This window comes from Pinus tabuliformis, chromosome 6 (assembly GCF_031772625.1).
Source record: "Pinus tabuliformis cultivar Carrire ecotype Pingquan chromosome 6, CPIR1, whole genome shotgun sequence".
Lineage (NCBI taxonomy): Eukaryota > Viridiplantae > Streptophyta > Pinopsida > Pinales > Pinaceae > Pinus > Pinus tabuliformis.
The window spans coordinates 835,688,776-835,707,822 of NC_142292.1; the positions used below are offsets into that span (position 1 = coordinate 835,688,776).

At 39.6% G+C, this 19,047-nt stretch overlaps 1 protein-coding gene across 2 annotated transcripts in view; it reads left to right on the forward strand.

Annotated features, from left to right (window-relative positions):
• Positions 1 to 19,047, forward strand: part of LOC149261458 (GroES-like zinc-binding alcohol dehydrogenase family protein) — a 151,879-nt gene that overhangs the window by 27,854 nt on the left and 104,978 nt on the right. For both annotated transcript variants that reach the window (XM_089422286.1, XM_089422284.1), the window contains one exon: positions 17,041 to 17,182. Coding sequence is in view for 1 of the 2 variants with exons in the window: in XM_089422284.1 (XP_089278410.1) it covers positions 17,041 to 17,182 (142 nt within the window). In the remaining variant the exon portion in view is untranslated. The remainder of the gene's footprint in view (positions 1 to 17,040; positions 17,183 to 19,047) is intronic.

The following is a 19,047-nucleotide window of genomic DNA, read 5'->3' on the forward strand; positions in this document are numbered from 1 at the left end:
ACCTAAGAAATGTTTGCCCTTGATGAGAGAGATTTTAACAAAATATATATATTTTTGTGTTTTTAAAAGGTTTATTTGCATGCAATGTCTAATCTATTTTGCAGAAAAATAAAACTATCTCAAGACTGAGAGCGAATTTCAAGACTAATAGGTGAATATCAGATGATGCAAATTGATAAATTCAAAGACTTAAAAATAATTTCAAATAGTTCAAATAACTCAATAAAGCATTTCTGTATTTCGTTTTAGAAGAACAAAAAAACACATTTTAATATTCAGAATGAGGAAGCAATTCAATGAATAAAATTCTGTAGAAATGTAATTATGAGATGCAAATAAAAAAAGTTATTCAACATATGATACTTCCATACGCAGAGTAATTCACCGAATTGATTTCCAGGTCTTCAAAAAAATTAAACCACAATCTCTGATTACGAATACCAATTTATGTTGCAGTAGAATAATTCTCGACCCCTCTCTGTGGGAGAGGGTCGTATAAATAACAAAATAAAATAAAAACAAAAAAATCCCTTGATTCTCATAAAAGAGGATTTTCTTGTAGATTTAAAGCAAATGATTATCTTGCTGTTTCTGGACATAGATGATCTTCACTTTCACTGTTGCTAATCATCCTCCATTTGCTGTGCTAATTGCCCGGTCTCTTCTGCTGGTTGTAAGGGACTTGCTTCTCTCTCTCTCCTTAATGTATTTGGATCACTGATTGTATTTGTTAGTTATATGAGGTAAATAGATAAGAATGCTATTTTTTAGACCAATCTAGCACTGACCCTTATGCTTCAAGATATATCTCTTTTTCCTTCTGTACTTAGAATAAAATCTAGAAATTAACTTCATACACTTGTGTGGTAACTGGAATAATTTCTGGATCTCTTTTCTAATCCATTCAATGATTTGATGAATTTCACTATTGCTAGCTTCTCTATTATCATTAACCCCGAGTGCAAATAGTCAAAGGTTATACTTTTTGATTCCTCTAGGATAGGGCATATTGAATTCTTCAATAATGTTTAACGCACTATCCTAAATTGAATCACACTGGTCATAGGATTCTTTGATCCATTCTTTAGTGATGAAGAAGTTAGATTTCCTTTGATCCAATGATATTTGCATCATTCTTTTTTCTTCATTGGAGAGTTTTCCAAAAACTTCGGAATTCTTTTTGTTTTCCCACATGACAATTTTGTCAAATTGATCTAATATCACACTATCATCTTGCATCTGAACATCAACCTGATCTATAAAGGATATCAAATCATGATAAAGATTATAAATTTTATTCATTTGATTGAAGAATTTCAAGTCGACTTCCTTGAGTTGATCATTAACAACAATATCTTGTTGTTTGAATACCTTTACTTCCATAGGTTCTACCCTCATTGAATCACCGTGCATTGGGAAATTCACACTTCTTGGATGCGTGCTCGCTCACTTGTGTGTCTCTCCTCATCCCATCGATATGCTCTTATAATCTCTCACTGGAGCTTCAACGACCATGATTAAATCCTCATCAACGACTAAGATCATCTTTGACTTGATCCATGTGAGTCTCTAGAGCACTCTTGATCATAATTAATTTCTTTTAATTAGTCGATTTTCCTAAGTTAGACTTAGGCATTTTTTAATTATCGATCAATTAATTTAATTGAGTGGTCTCTAGGTGTTTTCTTTTGAAACCTTTTTTGGGTTTTAGAGATCTTATGTTCCTTAGTTTCTTAGACACAAATCGACACTAGAACACTTGTCCGATGCTACAAAAATTAACACTCTCAGTGAGGAAGGTGTTCTCTCTTTCTCCAATATCATATGCATATGGACAATCCTGCGCTGCTGATGCGTGACTGACTTCCTCCACTTCTCCAAGTTGACCAACCTTGTCACTGGAAATCACTGTGAAGAGAACGCTGTCTATCACGCTATTGCGCTAACTCTGATGTACTCACACTGCTGTTGCTATTTCTCTGGGGCTACCTTTGCATTGCTGCTGCAACTATTGCAATAATGAGTCTGATCTCCTAAGATCCTGAAGTGCTAGCTTCCATAGGGCTGCCTCCCTTTGAAACTAGACTCCCTGTGAGTCTCGACAGAAATCTCTCTGCTCCCTCTTCGCAACTCGCACTGTCCTCTTGCACTGAAACTGGATTGCGTAGCACTGCACTGGGAATCTGCTGGCTGGAATTGCATCTGCAATTTGCACTGCCTCTGTCACTGCAACTATCTCCCGATCATCTGACTGCAACTAGCTCTGCTACTGTCTATCTGACAACATCCTGCTGACAACGTGTTACTGGAACTAGCTCTGCAACTGTCTATCAAGCATTAGGCTGCAACTAGCTCTGCTAACATTGAATCTTGCTATTGTGAAACTGTGAGCCCCTCTAGCAAGGGTGATGGTTCTACTGCAACAACTGGAATTGATCTAACTGATCTCCTTGCTGCAACTATGTTGGGCCCTGTCCAACTTGATATGCATAGGTATCAAGCTTCTCCTCCACCTGGAGGTATCGCTGCTATCAATGCAAACTCCTCTAATTTGGCAATTAGTTCATCAATCTCTGCCGAAGCTACTGTCTGCTCCTGCTTCCCCTTCTTGTCCTTCCTCCTTGATCTTCGACATATCTTTCTTCTTTCTCTCGCCTCCTCCTGAGCCTTGTCCCTGATTGGGACCCTTCTTCACCTTTCCCTTGGTTGCAAGGGCTACATTCTCCTCATCCTCCTCCTGCTTTTTTCCCTTGTTTCTGCTTTTGGTAGTACCATTTGCAAGGTTGGTCTCTTCTCTCCCTGAGTGAAATCCCTCCACAAACGATCCCATCTAGGTAGCATATCTCGCCCAAAAATAACTTGGATGAAAATATTCCACTCCTTGGTGAAACTGTTGAGAGTTGTCCTAACTAGCTAATTATCTGATGGTTTTTCCCCAACTGCTACAAGCTCATTTGTGACATTTTGAATCTTGGTGATGTAGGGTGTAATGCCTTCTCCCTTCTGCCTCCTTGTGGTCCTCACCTTCTACTTGAGAATCATCCTCTGATTCTCCGATGGATTCTCATACAGTTTGACTACAACATCCCACACTTCCTTTGCTGTGTTTAATGTAGCAACATGCAGAACGATATGATCCAGAACCCCGTCTAGGATCATCCTCATAGCCTTGGCCATTTCTTTCTTGTACATTGCTTGTTGTTGAGCATCTGTAGGTATGGCAACAACATTCTCGGCTTACTCCTTCAGACCATACTCATCTAACAGGAACAACATTCTAGCCTTCCATACGCCAAAGTTAGACGCTTCGTCAAGCCTATCTTGATCCTTGAGTCCTGATGTGGCCTTCTCTGTGAAACTCAAGTAATCTAGAGACTAAACTTTCTCCTTCCTGCTCGACCTTCCTTTTTCTACTCGCACCCCTTTCTACAATGCGCAAATCTGCTTCACTTGCCTCTGAAATTCCTTCTTTGGCACTTGCATTGCTTGCTGCTCTATTGGGAAACTCGCACTAGCTGGATTGACAAGTTTGCTACGACCTTCTGCAACTAGAAATCATGGATCTTGTAATGTCCCAAATGGAGAAAATTTGGAACAAAATCCTCACATAAAATTTCTACTCATAAACAGAAGATCGCCATGTAAAATTTAACAACAAAGAACATGCATATAATGACGATGAGCAGAAGGAAATCTAAACTTTATTATATTAACCAGAAATAGGAGTACATAACAATGTGAAATAGCTAGAAATCGCTGAGAAACTCAAACAACTACTGCAAAGTAGATCCGACCTCCAAATGTGTTTGCTATAGCACTGGATTTGGCCTCTCAAAATAAAACTGCAACCAATAAGAGCTCCTGTGAATTCTGAATGAATCCACCAGGGGGAGATGGGTGCTCGCCCAATCTCTCTAAATCATCCGAGGGTTTTTGTCCTGGGGCTCCCAATGGAGTAGAGAATCGGGTTTTCAACCTCACATACAAGAAACAATATCCAATCCAAGATGTCTCCAAATGTCCTCCTCCTTTTTTATAGATCTGATGGATAGATCCCCAAGCTTCTAGAAGCATCTTATTTTATTATTTTATTATTATTGTAGAAGCTTCTCCATTGACTTTATCAAGTGACCCTTTAATTTAATTTTATTTCACTTAGTCACTTTTGGCCCCTTTTTCCCCAATTAATTATTTTTCCTTTAATTAAATGACTAATTAAAGTCATTTTTAATTAAGGAAAATGTCAATTCGCCCACCATACTCTCTTCGGCCACTGGAAGTCTCTTATCAGCATCCCACCCTGTAGATCTTCTTGCTGCGGTTCCAACGAGCTATTATGCTGTGGTGTTCCATCAATTAATTTCCCCAAAACGCCACCTCGAGCATAATTAATTAAGTCAAGCTCCATAATAATGCTAATTTTTGAAAGTTGTTAGAATGTGACGGAACGAAAGGCAAACTATGCGGATAATGGAATATGCCAAGCGAATGCCATGAAATCCCATAAAAACTCCATCGGGACCCCTGATAACATAAGTCTGCTCCACTGACCTGGAAATCCACCTTGGCTGTACTATGAAAAAGAATAAAAATGGGGACATGACAGTCCTCCGGCCCCAAGATTGCTTGCCCTCAAGCAATCCAAATCTGTGGACCAATCTGGTGGCCCAACACAACTGAGACCCAATGCGTGGATCCCATACGAACCACTGGTCCATGTCACGCCTCCAAGCTATCGAAACATGACTGGATCCTCCAATACCTGGATCCCATGTCCATCTCTGACTTAATCTGCTACTGGTAGATCCACCTGGATCCTAATGCCACCAAGAAGGAGCATCAATGCTCCATGGCTCCTGCTGTGCTATAAGTCCGACTGTGAATGTTGCCCCACCAACTGCGTACCAGCGCATCACCTCTCTCCAATCCAATGCATTGACTCCTGTGCAAGGAATACATTTGTTATGCTGATACTGGTCCATGCTCAACTCTTGATGCTCTTCCTGGACAATCAAAACACGTCCAAGAAATCCTGCCTCTCTCCCTCTAAGGGGAAAAAGGGGGCAAACTGTGCTGCAAGCTCTATTTATATACCCCTGGAGGGCTACTCCCTGAACTGAAAGTTCTGCAGCTCTGCCAACTGCTTGTCCATCTACCCACACCTCATTAGTGGGTCAGCCCAAAGATGGATGCACCACCATCTCCAACAACTCCTGCTGCCTACTAGCCTCTTGCAAGACTACCATGTCAATCTCCAACATCTCCTAAGGACAAGTGTTTGCAAATACTGCTTCCCTAGAGGTTGCCCGCACATCTATCTGCTCCACTCCAATGGCTGGCTCCAAGGGTGTCTGCTTATCCTCCATCATGGGCTCAACACGAGCCACTAGTTGATGCTCCAACGCTAGCCCATTCCTCACACTGTGTGTGTCATCTGTCTCATGCTCCTCTATGTGCTCTCTATGTTGAATCATCAGTTGCTCATCTACTCCCGGATATCCCTCCCTCATGGGAACAATCAACTGCTCGCCATACTCCTCTACCACACATGGGTGCACATCTGGTCTATTGTCATCAACTCCAAATGACTGCTCGTGCTCCTCAGAGGTATCATCGTATGAACTCATGGACTTGTCCAAAGAAGAATCTTCACCTTGAAAGTCAGAAGGAATCTCCTTGTGCTCTACCTCTGTCATCTCCCCAGCATCACTCAAGCATGAGTGGTTAGGTCCCCAGGGTCCTTTATAGATAAAGCAAAGTCCTTTCCTCCTCATCTCATTCTTGCTGCATGATCCCCCAATCCTGAGCTGATCCTCCCTGGTCAACTGCCTCCTGAACAACCCAATGTTATGCTCAACCAACCTCTTGGATAGTTCTTAAGCAGCAGGTGAGACCAACTGTTCTCTCCTCCAAATGGATAACAATCGAGACTGCAACTCCCGACAAATGGAATCATGGCGTCTCATACATGATGATAGGATGGACTGCATTTGTGCTACTACTGTGTCAGAATGATGTTTCCTAATGCTGAAGAAGCATTGGAAAATTTGTAGGATCAAACTGTCACACTCCAGATCAAACATGATCTCATGAGTCCTAGTCATGGCCATGCCTCCTAAAATCTCAAGCTTCTTCCCAAAGGTAGAGCCTGCACTGTTGTCCAAGTCTCAGAAAGTTTCTTTCAGCAGTTTGAAAACTCTCCTCATAACATCATCATTGTAAGGAGCTATGGGGGCGGTCAGTCTCATGATGTTACTGAGACAAGATGCAACTGGAAGCCTAACCCCTTCACAAGGTTCCTCTAAGAACTTGTGTTGTATGAGAGCAAGCATCACTGGTTTTAGAGCCCAAATTAGTTTCTTCCCTTCTAACTGGCTCACTTTGGAAAGGAGGGCATCTAGTTCATCAAGTTTGAAGAGGACTTTCCATGTGACCCTCATGTGCTTCAAATTTGTCCCAATAGCAAAAATCTTGTGTCCTATTTCCTGCCCCTCCTGCACACCTCTTGCCTGTCCTTTCTGAAGAATGACATAGACCCCTCTGGAGAAAAGTTTGTTGTTATGCTTGGGTTTTTGGTCCATAGAAGCGTCGTGATTTAAAGCATCAATGGTTGTGCTGTTGTGTTGGTTTATGAGGTGTCTTAGAAAATCCATTGTTCAACAACATATATGGAAGTAATGGTAGTTCAACTACAATCAGTCAGTAGTAAACTACACATTGATATACTCTAGTAGTCAATTTTTCTCACCACTTAGGACATTTATTGACCATTATAACAATATTAGAATCAGATCCTACTAGAAATCTTACTTTTGACTACAATGCTGCTATACAAATACTGCTAGTAGTATGACACGGAACTCAATACAATAGGATAATACAAATATGACAACCCTTGCAACCCACTATTTCCACCAACAACTGTAAATGTTGATATATGGCTAGCTGACCTTACAATAGTTTAGAGTTATGACTGATATACACCCATCCGAGTTTCAATAAAACGATGACACCTACAAAATGGACATTTCTCATTTAGATTTATACACAGTGAGGAAGATAGAACCTGACAGTCGACATTAATAGGCACATATTAGTCCACTAGAGGTGACACTCCAACAATTGGTTGTGAGATACGATGCCCAGGTAACAAGGAAAGTTGCACTTCTGTGGAGGTAAATCACGCCCAACCACCAGTAATATCCCACAACTAGCACACTGACTTCGTGAAGTGATTTGATCAGCAAAAACATAGGGGAAGGTTCTGCAACTCCTGTAGGTGATTATGGCTCCCCAAACTTGGCCTCTGCCGAAATCAGCTTTCTCTCCTACAAATTCTGGAAAAGACCCACTTGGAACCTTGATTGGGTATTAAAGAAGAGATTCGGCCACTTGTATGTGGACGGCCTGCTTGGAAATTCCCCTTCTTATTAGTGAAACTTGTGCACCATTTGCTCAGCCATAAACACATCAGTAAATGTCGTGAATGTGGCACTTGAGGATAATGAGGGGATCTGTCTTTAGCAAAGAGAACTCGGCTTCAACAAATGCAACACCGTCCAACCTTTTTACGCTTCTCTGCGAAGGTAATATGCCTTGATCCCATTTAGATGACGCCTAGGTTCACAGTCTCGGCCTGTAAAACTCTGTCCTTGGAGAATTCCTTCCCCTTTCCAAATGTTTTTACGGCTTTTCAACAATGGATGTCAATGCTCCCTTGAAAGTTCCGGTCCATAAAAACGTAATATGGCCTCTGCAATAAAACCAACGAATGGACGGCTGTGTGGACTGGAGATAAATTAATTGGACGGCCCTGCTTGGACTGGCGGAAACTATGCACAGTTTCAATTTGTTGAATTTTATTATGCCGACAACGATTCGCCAAATAAAAATAAATTTGGAACTCTTTAGCACTTGATTTAATTTCTTTTTGCTAGAGAAACCCATGTCGCAATTGATCCCAAATCTGTGAGCTCGGTCTCCTAATTCAACCTCTTTCCTGAGAATTATTTTGTCCGCTAAAACAAATATTTGGTTAGTGCACGTGTGGATCTGCCCTTTCAGATTGATTCAATTCTTCATCAAAAGGAAATCACGTTGCATGGATGTCATGAACTGCTCTACTTAGCCGACATAACTGCCCCCTCTGTGGCTCGCACAACAAAACACCACATGATTCGCTACCTCGGTTAAAACTCGGCCAAGACCTCTGGAAACCTCGTGCTTCAATTAGTTGCTCATCATGACTGCGACGTTTGGAAAAAAATGGTTGTTGACTAGAAAATCATACGTTGATGACTCGACCCTTTTTAACAATTGACGTGGCTTCCCTTTCGGCCCACGATCTGTTGTCGACACCTCCCTTGTCTCTCCCTTGTCCCACTACGGTCACTATCACAGTCGCACCCTCAATTCGCAGCAGGTCATGTGAAATCTACGTTCACCATCACAATCGCGCTCTCAATCTGTAGCACATCACGTAAAGTGTCGAATTTCCCTTCGTGCACCAGACTGAACGCGACCCTCCCACAAAATAAACCTCTGGTCAACCGAGGAATAGCCGGCGTTGTTGTGGCAATCCCACGGAAATTCTGTCTTCGTGTCAATGACCTGATTTGGCAATGGAAAATTTAACACCGCGTTTCACAATTTTTCACGGCTGCATATGATTTTGGCTTTCTGCCTTTACAAATAAGCAGTTGGCTACAGACATGGGCAATTTGTTTCAATGCGATCATGAAATCAATCGACCCTCTACATAAATTAGTCATGCCGTGTACATGGATTTTGGTGGTGATTTGCAACATAAAGCTATAAGTATCACTAAATCTCGCGGGCAACTTATGAAGGTGTTCTTGTATAACCCGGGTTTGAGAGAAACATGGCACGACAGTAAACCAAACTTGGTTTCGGTGCTTAGCTGCTATGCTTACATAAATTTTTTACGCCGCCAATAATAATTGACAACCCATTTTGAAGAAATTTGACTATGCGAAGCCACCCTTTTGATTTTGGTAAGATTTATTCACCGCCTTGCAATTTAATAATGGGCCTTCCACCTTCTAAAATTTGACCATCAAGAGATCAACAACAATATTTTGGCCCTTTGAGCGTAGATTTTGACTCCAACTAGATAACTTGAGCTGCATAAAACCCTCAGGTTGAGCCAAGACCAAGGCTCTGATACCACTGTAATGTTCCAAATGGAGAAAATTTGGAACAAACTCCTCACATAAAATTTCTACTCATAAACAAAAGATCGCCATGTAAAATTTAACAACAAAGAACATGCAAATAACAACGATGAGTAGAAGGAAATCTCAGCTTTATTATATTTTAACTAGAAATAGGAGTACATAGCATTGTGAAATAGCTGGAAATGGCTGAGAAACTCAAACAACTACTGCAAACTAGATCCGACCTCCAAATGTGTCTGCTATAGCACCAGATCTAGCCTCTCAAAATAAAACTGCAACCAATAAGAGCTCCTGTGAATTCTGAATGAATCCACCAAGGGGAGATGGGTGCTCGCCCAATCTCTCTAAATCACCCGAGGGTTTTCGTCCTGGGGCTACCAATGGAGTAAAGAACCGGGTTCTCAACCTCACATACAAGAAACAATATCCAATCCAAGATGTCTCCAAATGTCCTCGTCCTTTTTTATAGATCTGATGGATAGATCTCCAAGCTTCTAGAAGCGTCTTATTTTATTATTTTATTATTATTGTAGAAGCTCCTCCATTGACTTTATCAAGTGATCCTTTAATTTTATTTTATTTCACTTAAGTCACTTTTGGCCCCTTTTTCCCCAATTAATTATTTTTCCTTAATTAAATGACTAATTAAAGTCATTTTTAATTAAGGAAAATGGCAAATCGCCCACCATACTCTCTTTGGCCACTGGAAGTCTCTTCTCAGCATACCACCCTGTAGATCTTCTCTCTGCGTTCCAACAAGCTATTATACTGAGGTGTTCCATCAATTAATTTCCCTGGAACGCCACCTCGAGCATAATTAATTAAGTCAAGCTCCATAATAATGCTAATTTTTGAAAGTTGTTAGAATGCGACGGAACGAAAGGCAAACTGTGCAGATGATGGAATATGCCAAGTGAATGCCATCATATCCCATAAAAACTCCTCAAAACTCCATCGGGACCCTTGATGACATAAGTCTGCTCCACTGACCTGGCCATCCCCTACCCTAGAAATCCACCCTGGGTGTACTGTGAAGAAGAATAAAATTGGGGACATGACAAATCTCCTCCTAAAAACTGGAAACTGGAAACCCTCTTCTTCTTTGTGTGCTTTTCTCCTGCTGCCTTGCGCAAATTTGCACCTGTTGCAAATCTCTGTGCCCAGATGTGATAGATCTGCTTTGCAAAATTGTTGATATGCTCACCGGAATTACTTCCCGGTAATACCACTACCCGCGACAGATTTGGAGTAAAATTGAACTTTTCCTCCAATTGGATTTGGAAATCGATTTTCTGCTCCTCTGCAAATTGAACCCTTGGCTTGGCCTGCATAGATATGGAGAAAGCGCTTCAGATCTGCCACTGAAAATGCACAATCTCACTCCTTCCTACTTATGAGCTTTAGATTTGATCAAACACGCTCTGATACCATGTGAAAAATCCACGATTACAATCACTAGAAACTATTCTTCTAATTGATGCAGTTTATTTGTCTTTAGTTAATTAATTAACAATGAATAACGAACAACTCACTACTGCAATCTTCACAATAAAATTAAATATGCTGCGGAAATAAATCTGGAATTGAGAAAATAGGTGCACACAATTAACAAAATTATTTTGGACTAATGCCCCCGAAAAACTCCGAAGGGAAAACCGATGCAGTAGATGAGGGTTTATATTATTATGCAGCAAATCTGAGAATTACAATTGCTAGGCTCCCGAGCTCAACGCCAAAAATAATCAGCTGGTACAATTATTTTTCCCTCTCGCCAACTCAATTTGGCCTTCACTAGGCAACTTGCACTTCCTGGGGTATTCACTCTGGGAACTGGGCAGCTCGCACTGCAAAACTCAATCTCTCTGTTGGGAAATTCAACCTTCCTTCCTTGTTGCTGGAAATTGGAAAACCACTTTAGAATTCTTTCGAAGATTCTCTCTGCTGCTCCCTCGATCACTGATGCTCCTCCACTGGCTCGAATTCTTCCCTTACTAAATCACTGTGCACTGGGAAATTCACACTGCATGAATGCTTGATCCCTCACTTGTGTGTCTCTCCTTATCCCATCGATCTGCTCCTATAATCTCTCATTGGAGCTTGAATGGCCATGATTAAATCCTCATCAATAGCTAAGATCATCTTAGACTCGATCCATGTGAGTCTCTAGAGCATTCTTGATCATCCTCAATTAATTCCTTTTAATTAATCGATGTCCCTAAGTTAGACTTAGGCATTTTTTTATTATCGATTAATTAATTTAATTGAGTGGTCTCTAGGTGTTTTCTCTCTAAACCTTTCTGGGTTTTGTTGATATCATGTTCCTTAGTCTCTTAGACACAAATGGAGACTAGAATGTTTGTTTGATGCTACAAAAACTAACAGAGAGGTGTGAGGCAAATAGGAAGGGGAGGGTTCTCTTTATAGCAAAGCATGAGGTTTAGGGAGGAAATTTACCCATTTTTAATCAAAAGCAACCGATAAACCCTTGTAAAGTCCGCACGTGTGGGGTCCATGGCGGCTTGACCTGTGCGACTGGTTTAAATTGGGACCAACCGGTTTGGACTGGTTTGGTACCAAACTAGTATAGACTAGCCCACCGCTTTGGGTTCCTAGCTAGTTTGTTACCTTGCCCTGCCCAATTGGCTGGTTTGATTGGTTCATGTTCGGACCGAGGGTTGTAAAACATTGTATTATATAGAGTTATTCAAAATGTGTTATAACTCGTGACTAATTAGGTTTGAATAGTTTATAGATTAGATGTCTAATTATGTTCTATGTCATTCTCATAAAACATTTAATTAATAATCATATATTCTAACATATGCATGGCTCTTATTTGTTACACATTCTTATTTCATGATCGCTGACCTTTCATGTGACAGAGTTTAGGCATGTAACACATCAGACCAACTCCTCCCACCTTCTCAGTCCTAAATCAACCTACCATAAAATAAGAGGAAAGTATTGATTTCAACCTATTTCATGCAAATAAATTTTGCTAGAATCTGATTATTGACTCATAATTGAACTTATTGTAGAGATGTAGAACTTGGGTTACTCCCAGCAGCCCCTCCACAATTTAAATTTGGGCAAAGATATTGGCTATAGTGAGCATCAATTGTCAGCAGTGTGCAAGTCTCCTATAAAACTAGTGCAGCCATATAAATTAAATGGCTGGTAAACACCGATAAGCATCAAAATACTTATCTCATGATTCATCTCACATTGCTAAGATTAAAAAAAAATCATAAAAATTAACTAAATCATAACTTTATTTTAAATTATTATTATTATTTTTTGTAAATCGATGTCTTCTATTAACTCAAAAAGTTAAATTTTGCAATGTACATTCTCAAAATTCTGCTGGCCTTACCCCTACCTGATTTATTGGCCAACAGATAAAGACCCATATACTTAGACAACATAAAAAAAGCATAAGACAAACATAGATTTGTCGGCCAGAGGTGCCAAAATACATACATGACAAGAAAAATACCCACAAACATCACTAATCAGCTGAGTTGACTTGAGCAGGATGATTAGGACCTGACCCTAGAGACGGGGGTGGTTTGAAATCACAGTGAACGTGGCCATCCATGTGAGCCAACCTTGCTTCCAACCTTTCTAATTTCTCATGAGTGTGACGCTGCCCATGCCACAAACTCACCATTCTATCATGGAACTTCCATTGCTTATGCTGAATATGGCTAAGGACATTTAGAATTTCTGTTTGATCCTCTTGGTGAATTTGATTAAGCTGTTCCAATTTTGAAAGCAGAGTCTGAACCAAATGATTTGAGTGTTGGGTTCAACTGGTACATTAGATGTTGGCTTTGTTGAGGGGTTTGAAGGTCCCGTTCACCCTCTGGAACCTTGTCGAGATGTGGACCCTTGCTCACCTGAATTACGTCGACCATCGCGCCAAAGAGGGGGCATACTAACAGAAGACAACACCAAGAAAATATATCACCCCCGACTCCACCAAAGACCACAGAAAGAGCCATCGAACCACCCAGAGACCAACCAAGAGAAATAGGTGAATCCTTCCATGCTGAGCCACCAATCCCCGACCTCGTAAAATAGCCCACCCACTAAAATCAAGGCACAAGAAACCACCAGAGGAGATGGCAAGGTAGCGAGCAAAGAAAACAGACCACCAAGTTACTCGACGACTATGGCAAGAAGACCCGTCAAAAGCCCAAACCAGAGTCTCTTGAGTCGTTGTCCACTGAGTGCCAGAGCGAGTGCACACCCAAACTGGATCCTCCCACACCCCAAATAAACCACAAAAGGAGAGAAATGATGGCAATTGCGAACAAAGACCTGACCCTACACTAATTCTCCACAAGATCAAAATGAAATGAATAGGAAAGACCATGAAGTAACTCAAGAACAAGACGAATTTGAATTTGACATGAACAACACACAAAAGAACACGCAAACACTTAGAGGCACTAGGATAAAAGGGGTACCATCCTGCACGCTCTGGGAAGACTCAAGCTGACGAACTAGAGCAAAAGAGTATCCACTAGCGCCCAACACACGAAGATCCTCTGATAACCATCTCCAGAAAGAATGAGTGGACCTCTACCTAGCCTGTCCGAAACTGTTAACAGAAATTCAACGCCTCCCCATTGTCAAGAGCCACATCTTGCATGACACAGAAGTCCTCCAATGCTTTCTTTCTACGCAAAGCTTGAGATACCAAACCTAGGAATAGAGAAACTTGGCACCGCTTTCCTCCATGGCAATAACCATTGAAGCGGGTCGCCTAAGGTGCAGTAAATGCCACCTAGTGCTGCCCACGCTGCTCATAAGCTCCTGCATGAGCGAGCCTTGCCATGCCATCAAGTCTGAAAATCAACTGTGGGGCCTGGATGGCGGTGTACCACCCCACTATGCGCCGTTTCCCAAGGAGTTGACACCGTGATCGGGGAATTTTAAATTATTATTATTATTATTGTTAATTATAAAAATAATTAATATATGAGTTAAACATATATTAAAAAACATGTAACAAGATTCTTAACCATGGAGATTCACCCCCACTTTACCATAGAGATTTTTAATTTGTAAATAGGCTTTGTTACATTACCATGGCTTATTAATACCACATGCCCAAAAAACCATAATTTATGTTCATATGACACATGTTCATGTGACATTTTTTTAATTAATCAATTTAATTAAGAGTAAAAAGAGTATAACTACTTTTGAGATAAGTCTCAACCTTTGATCTCTGACTATATTCTAGAAATTAAAATATTCTAGAATATTCTATGGACGTTAAATCCCTACCATCCGCCTAATAATTATTGATACTTAATTAAAATTTTGGAAGCCCTATTCCGAAATAGGCATGCCTATCAGTGTAACAAGAGAAAGGCCTTTTGTGAGGGTTTGTTTTTTGCCAGTGGGATCTGGTTTTGATGATTATAATTGGATTTATTGTGGAATCAACTAGCTAAGTAAATACAGATTACCATGAGTAGCCACATCTCATTTCCTTTGTAGCAAGTGGTCCTTTGTTTTGCTAGTAGCTTTGTATCCATTGACTTGGTTACCGGAGAATCCATAGTACGATTATTATTAGCATTAAGGTTGAGGATTTTAATAATAATAATTTAAATTAATATATTAACTCATCAGTAAAAATTAATATATTAAACTCATCAGTAAAAATAATTTATTCAAAAATCTACAATTAAATATTATAAAATCAAGCCGACATTCAGTTGATCCTTAAATCTATTCTCCTCATAACTATTTATATCCTCCAAATTAGCTCTTCTTATATCATCATTCATAGAGTCCTGATGATGGATCCCGGTTGGGATTTGAAACGTTGATAGAAAAATGATTCGTACTGTGGATTCTCTGGTAACTAAGTCAAAAGATATAAACCACAGATGTCTTAAATCCAGAGCTTTGTATCCAATTATACCATGGTCTTTGCGTCATTGAACTTACAACATCAACTCAAGGGGAATGCTGGGAAACCAAGCCTATTCTCTCTATTGTTTCCCTACCAAATACCATTCCACTGAGATGACCTCTCGACTTCTACAAGCAAGAATACTTGAGAATCAAGACGTGTGTGTGTTTGCCATGGTTGAAGTGTGCAAATTTAACATTTAAGGACGAGTCTATTTAATAGCGTTGATTCTTTAGAGGATGATCTTTCTTATAGCTTGATGCAATCTTAGATGTGTTTTTACTAGGTTTGTACTGGAGAATACTTCACACCAAGCCCTTTTACAACAATGCTCTAAAGTTGGAAATTGAACATTAATGTAAAAGTCAAGGTTTGGAAAGCGTCATTGGATTCATCTGCTTTGATGGTGATATTATTTTGGAACCCTGTGATGTCCGAAATCTTCCAGCTTTAATGCATTATTATATCAACTGCCATAAGCTTACTCTTTGGATCATTCCTTTGGATGATTATGTTCTGTAGGAACTAATTTATTCCATAAACCTACCTTGATATTGTTGAAATATGTAACTAGCTTCAGTCTTCATAATGGCATATGTAATCATGATTTTATGTATTTAATGAAAAGAGAAAATGAATTTATTATCATTCTTGAGGCATGGGTTTCATGCTCAAGGGAAATCTATTTTTAGGTCAAGCACCCATTAAGTGCTTCTAGGTTTGTCATAAAGTTAATTGAGTCATAGTCATGTATTGAAGACCCATTTGGGCATGTTACATATTGTAAAGAAAATTTATTTGAGTCAAAATAGAATCAAAAGACCCTCCAAGATCTCGTCATGACACAAAGATCAATCCAGCCTACATGAAGGGACAAGTCGGCCTAAAGAGATCAATTCGTACCCCTCACAAGCCTATAAATAAGAAGGAACTCGACCTCATTGTGACTCACTCAAGCAAGTTTGATCTTCTCAAGATAGAAGCTGGAAAAAGGACAAAAAAGAAAGAGAAGAACTAGATCTATGTTTTTGGGCCTCTCTCTCTCTTGCTCTCATGTTAGGGTTTCTACATTTGATGGGCAGAAGAATTTGCTGGGCAGGTTGAAGTTGTAGAAGAGTTAGGTGGGCATATCGAAGTTGCAAAAGAATGTGTTGGGCAGGTTGAATTTTCAGAAGAATCTGCTGGGCAAGTTGAAATTGCAAAAGTTGTTGGAATCAAGGTTTGACTTGGTCTTGGAGGGTCTTGTTCAAGGGTCATAGGTCTTGGAATTCGTCAATTGAAGTTCTATAAGAATAGGATAATTATTTTGGGTTTTCCTCTCAATTGGAGAGGTTTTGGCCCTGGCTGATTGCCTACATCTTGTGTCCCATTGTCTCTTTGATTTTATTGTTTGGTAGCTGTTTGATGATAAAGAACACTAATAATAATCAAGTGTGAGAAGAAGCTAATCAAGTTAAGTAAAAATACATCACAAGCAGTTATCAAAGTAAGAGAAATCACCTAATCTAGCTACCCTAGATTTCTCAACAGATATTAATTGTCAATTTCTAGCTTTAATCCATAGAATCAACTACCATAAGTTTACTAAAAATAACCATTTTGTTGTTGACTTGATCTTTTCAACCAAGGTTCCTATGGTATTTTTTCGGTGTATTTAGATTTAGAAAGAAGCTGGAAAGTATACACCAGAAAATATGTCAAGCACAACTTACATGTCATGATTCACCATGTCCATAACAATGCTAAAACAATTTATCTTAATTGGTTTTATATTTAAGACACGATAGATAATAGATAGTGCATGCTTGTATTTTTGTAGGAATGTTGTGTCTGCCTAAAGGCTGTGATTCCATCACTACATGCACAATTATACAAAATGCTTAGCAATTTGCAACCTTGATTTTACAGGTATTAAAGTGGGAGGATGTGGAGGTGCCAGAGCCTGGAGCAGGGGAAATACTTGTTAAACATAAAGCTATTGGCGTAAATTTTATTGATATAAATTACCGCAAAGGGGTTTACAAAACTGAAAAGCTACCTTTCGTTCCTGGTATGCATTTTAAATTTCTGCTTGCAAGCAAAACAAATTATTCCTTCAGCAAGTCATTTCAATAATTTTTAGATCAAATCATATATGTTCATTGAAATTTTGCCTTCGTGTACACACATATGGGCTTAGATATATATAAGCCTTGTGCAATGAGCTCTATCACCTCCCAAACTCTCACTTATATGTGTCAAATTCTCAAGCACAAAATGAAAGCCTAAGGGAAACTTACAGGGGATACCCACTGTCACCTTGGTAACTCCTCCTTTCACTTTAGGTTGGCTCTTCTCCAAAACAAGGGTGGTATCCGTTAGTAGGATTGCTAAGGTATCTGAAGTTGTGACTATACCCATCTGCCTTTGGCCTCTCAAGCATGTTCTTAGCAAGTAACTTCTAACCTCAACAACAACAATTAGAAATGATAACAAGCTTCACATATGAACAGAGAGAACCCTTGAACTTTCTATTATATCTTCCAAAAGAGATATACGAGGAGGCTCCAAGAAAAGAGACTCCTCACAAATCTAACCATCACTACTAATGGAGAGAGCTATACAGTTTATAGGCTAGTAGCTTCATCTCCTCTTCCAATAAAATATGATTTATATTCCTAGATCCACTAATTTCTCCAAGGAAAACAATAGAATAATTCTCTCACATAACCAACTCTATAAGTCAAACAAATGATAAAATAATAGGAGTGGTTGTGTCATGTTACTCTAATGCTTTCAGGCTTAAACAATCTGCTCTCTTATGAGCACTCTAGGTGACTCATCAAACAGTTAAATAGTGATGTCATTCTCCTCCACTGCCTGACACAACATAGGGAGGATCTTTACCTTCTTTTCTCAATAGTGCCCTTGGGAGGTTTCTCTAGAAGAGATTGCTAAATCAATTCTTATTACCCAACATCAGGTGTAGCAATCCAAGGGTTTTTTGATTTTCTTTAGAATAAGAGATGAAAAGACAAGTAAGATTGAGTGCCTTGTCCTTTGGGAAAAATGGAGTCAAAGCATTACTTGATGAAGAAGCTCACAATGCAAATGAGAAATCAGTAAGCTACGTTATACTTGAACATTACCAATTAAATCAACCATGTTGATACAAGGAGTTGTATTATAAGCTCGTTAAGATGCCTTCCATAACAAATTCAGAACCAAGCAGCATATGGTGCAACAAATAAAGCAGAGAGAACAAAAACAGTCATCAAATAAGAATGAACAGCAGCCTTATTCTTAGTTAACAATCTTGATTACATGAAGGGATAAAAGTGTTGATTTTTCATAAGAGAATGTGATCTTCTAATCTGATAATTACTTTCCAATGATTTCTTAACTTAAGTCACGTACATCATTAAGCAATTATACATAGAAAATTTCAACAATAATGCAATAATGTCAGTAGGATCATAAAGAGACAGCCAAGCACAAAAGAGACACAAATTTACCCTGGGAAAACCCAAACTCGGGAAAAACCCAGCAATCTTTTCTTAGGAGAAATTGTTCAATTCAGCAAAAGTACAATTTGATCTTTCTGGTCAAAATTAGTCAAACAGACCACAGAAATCATACAGGTCAAACCTGGTCAAACAGACAAAAAATTTGGCCTTCCTGATGCTGCCCAGAATTCGGTCAACACTAGTCAACAGGGCCGAAATTTGGCCTTCTGCAGCTGCCTCAGAATCTCGGTCAACCTGTGGTCAAATTGCCCAGGAACAGGCTGAAATTTGGCTTCATGAAGCTACCCAGAAACTCGGTCAAACTGCTCAGAATCTCAGTCAAACTCTGCCTAGAAAGTCGGTCAACTCTGCCTATAAATACTTAGGTCGACACTGTCAACGCTGGTCAAACTAGGCTGTTTCAGAAACT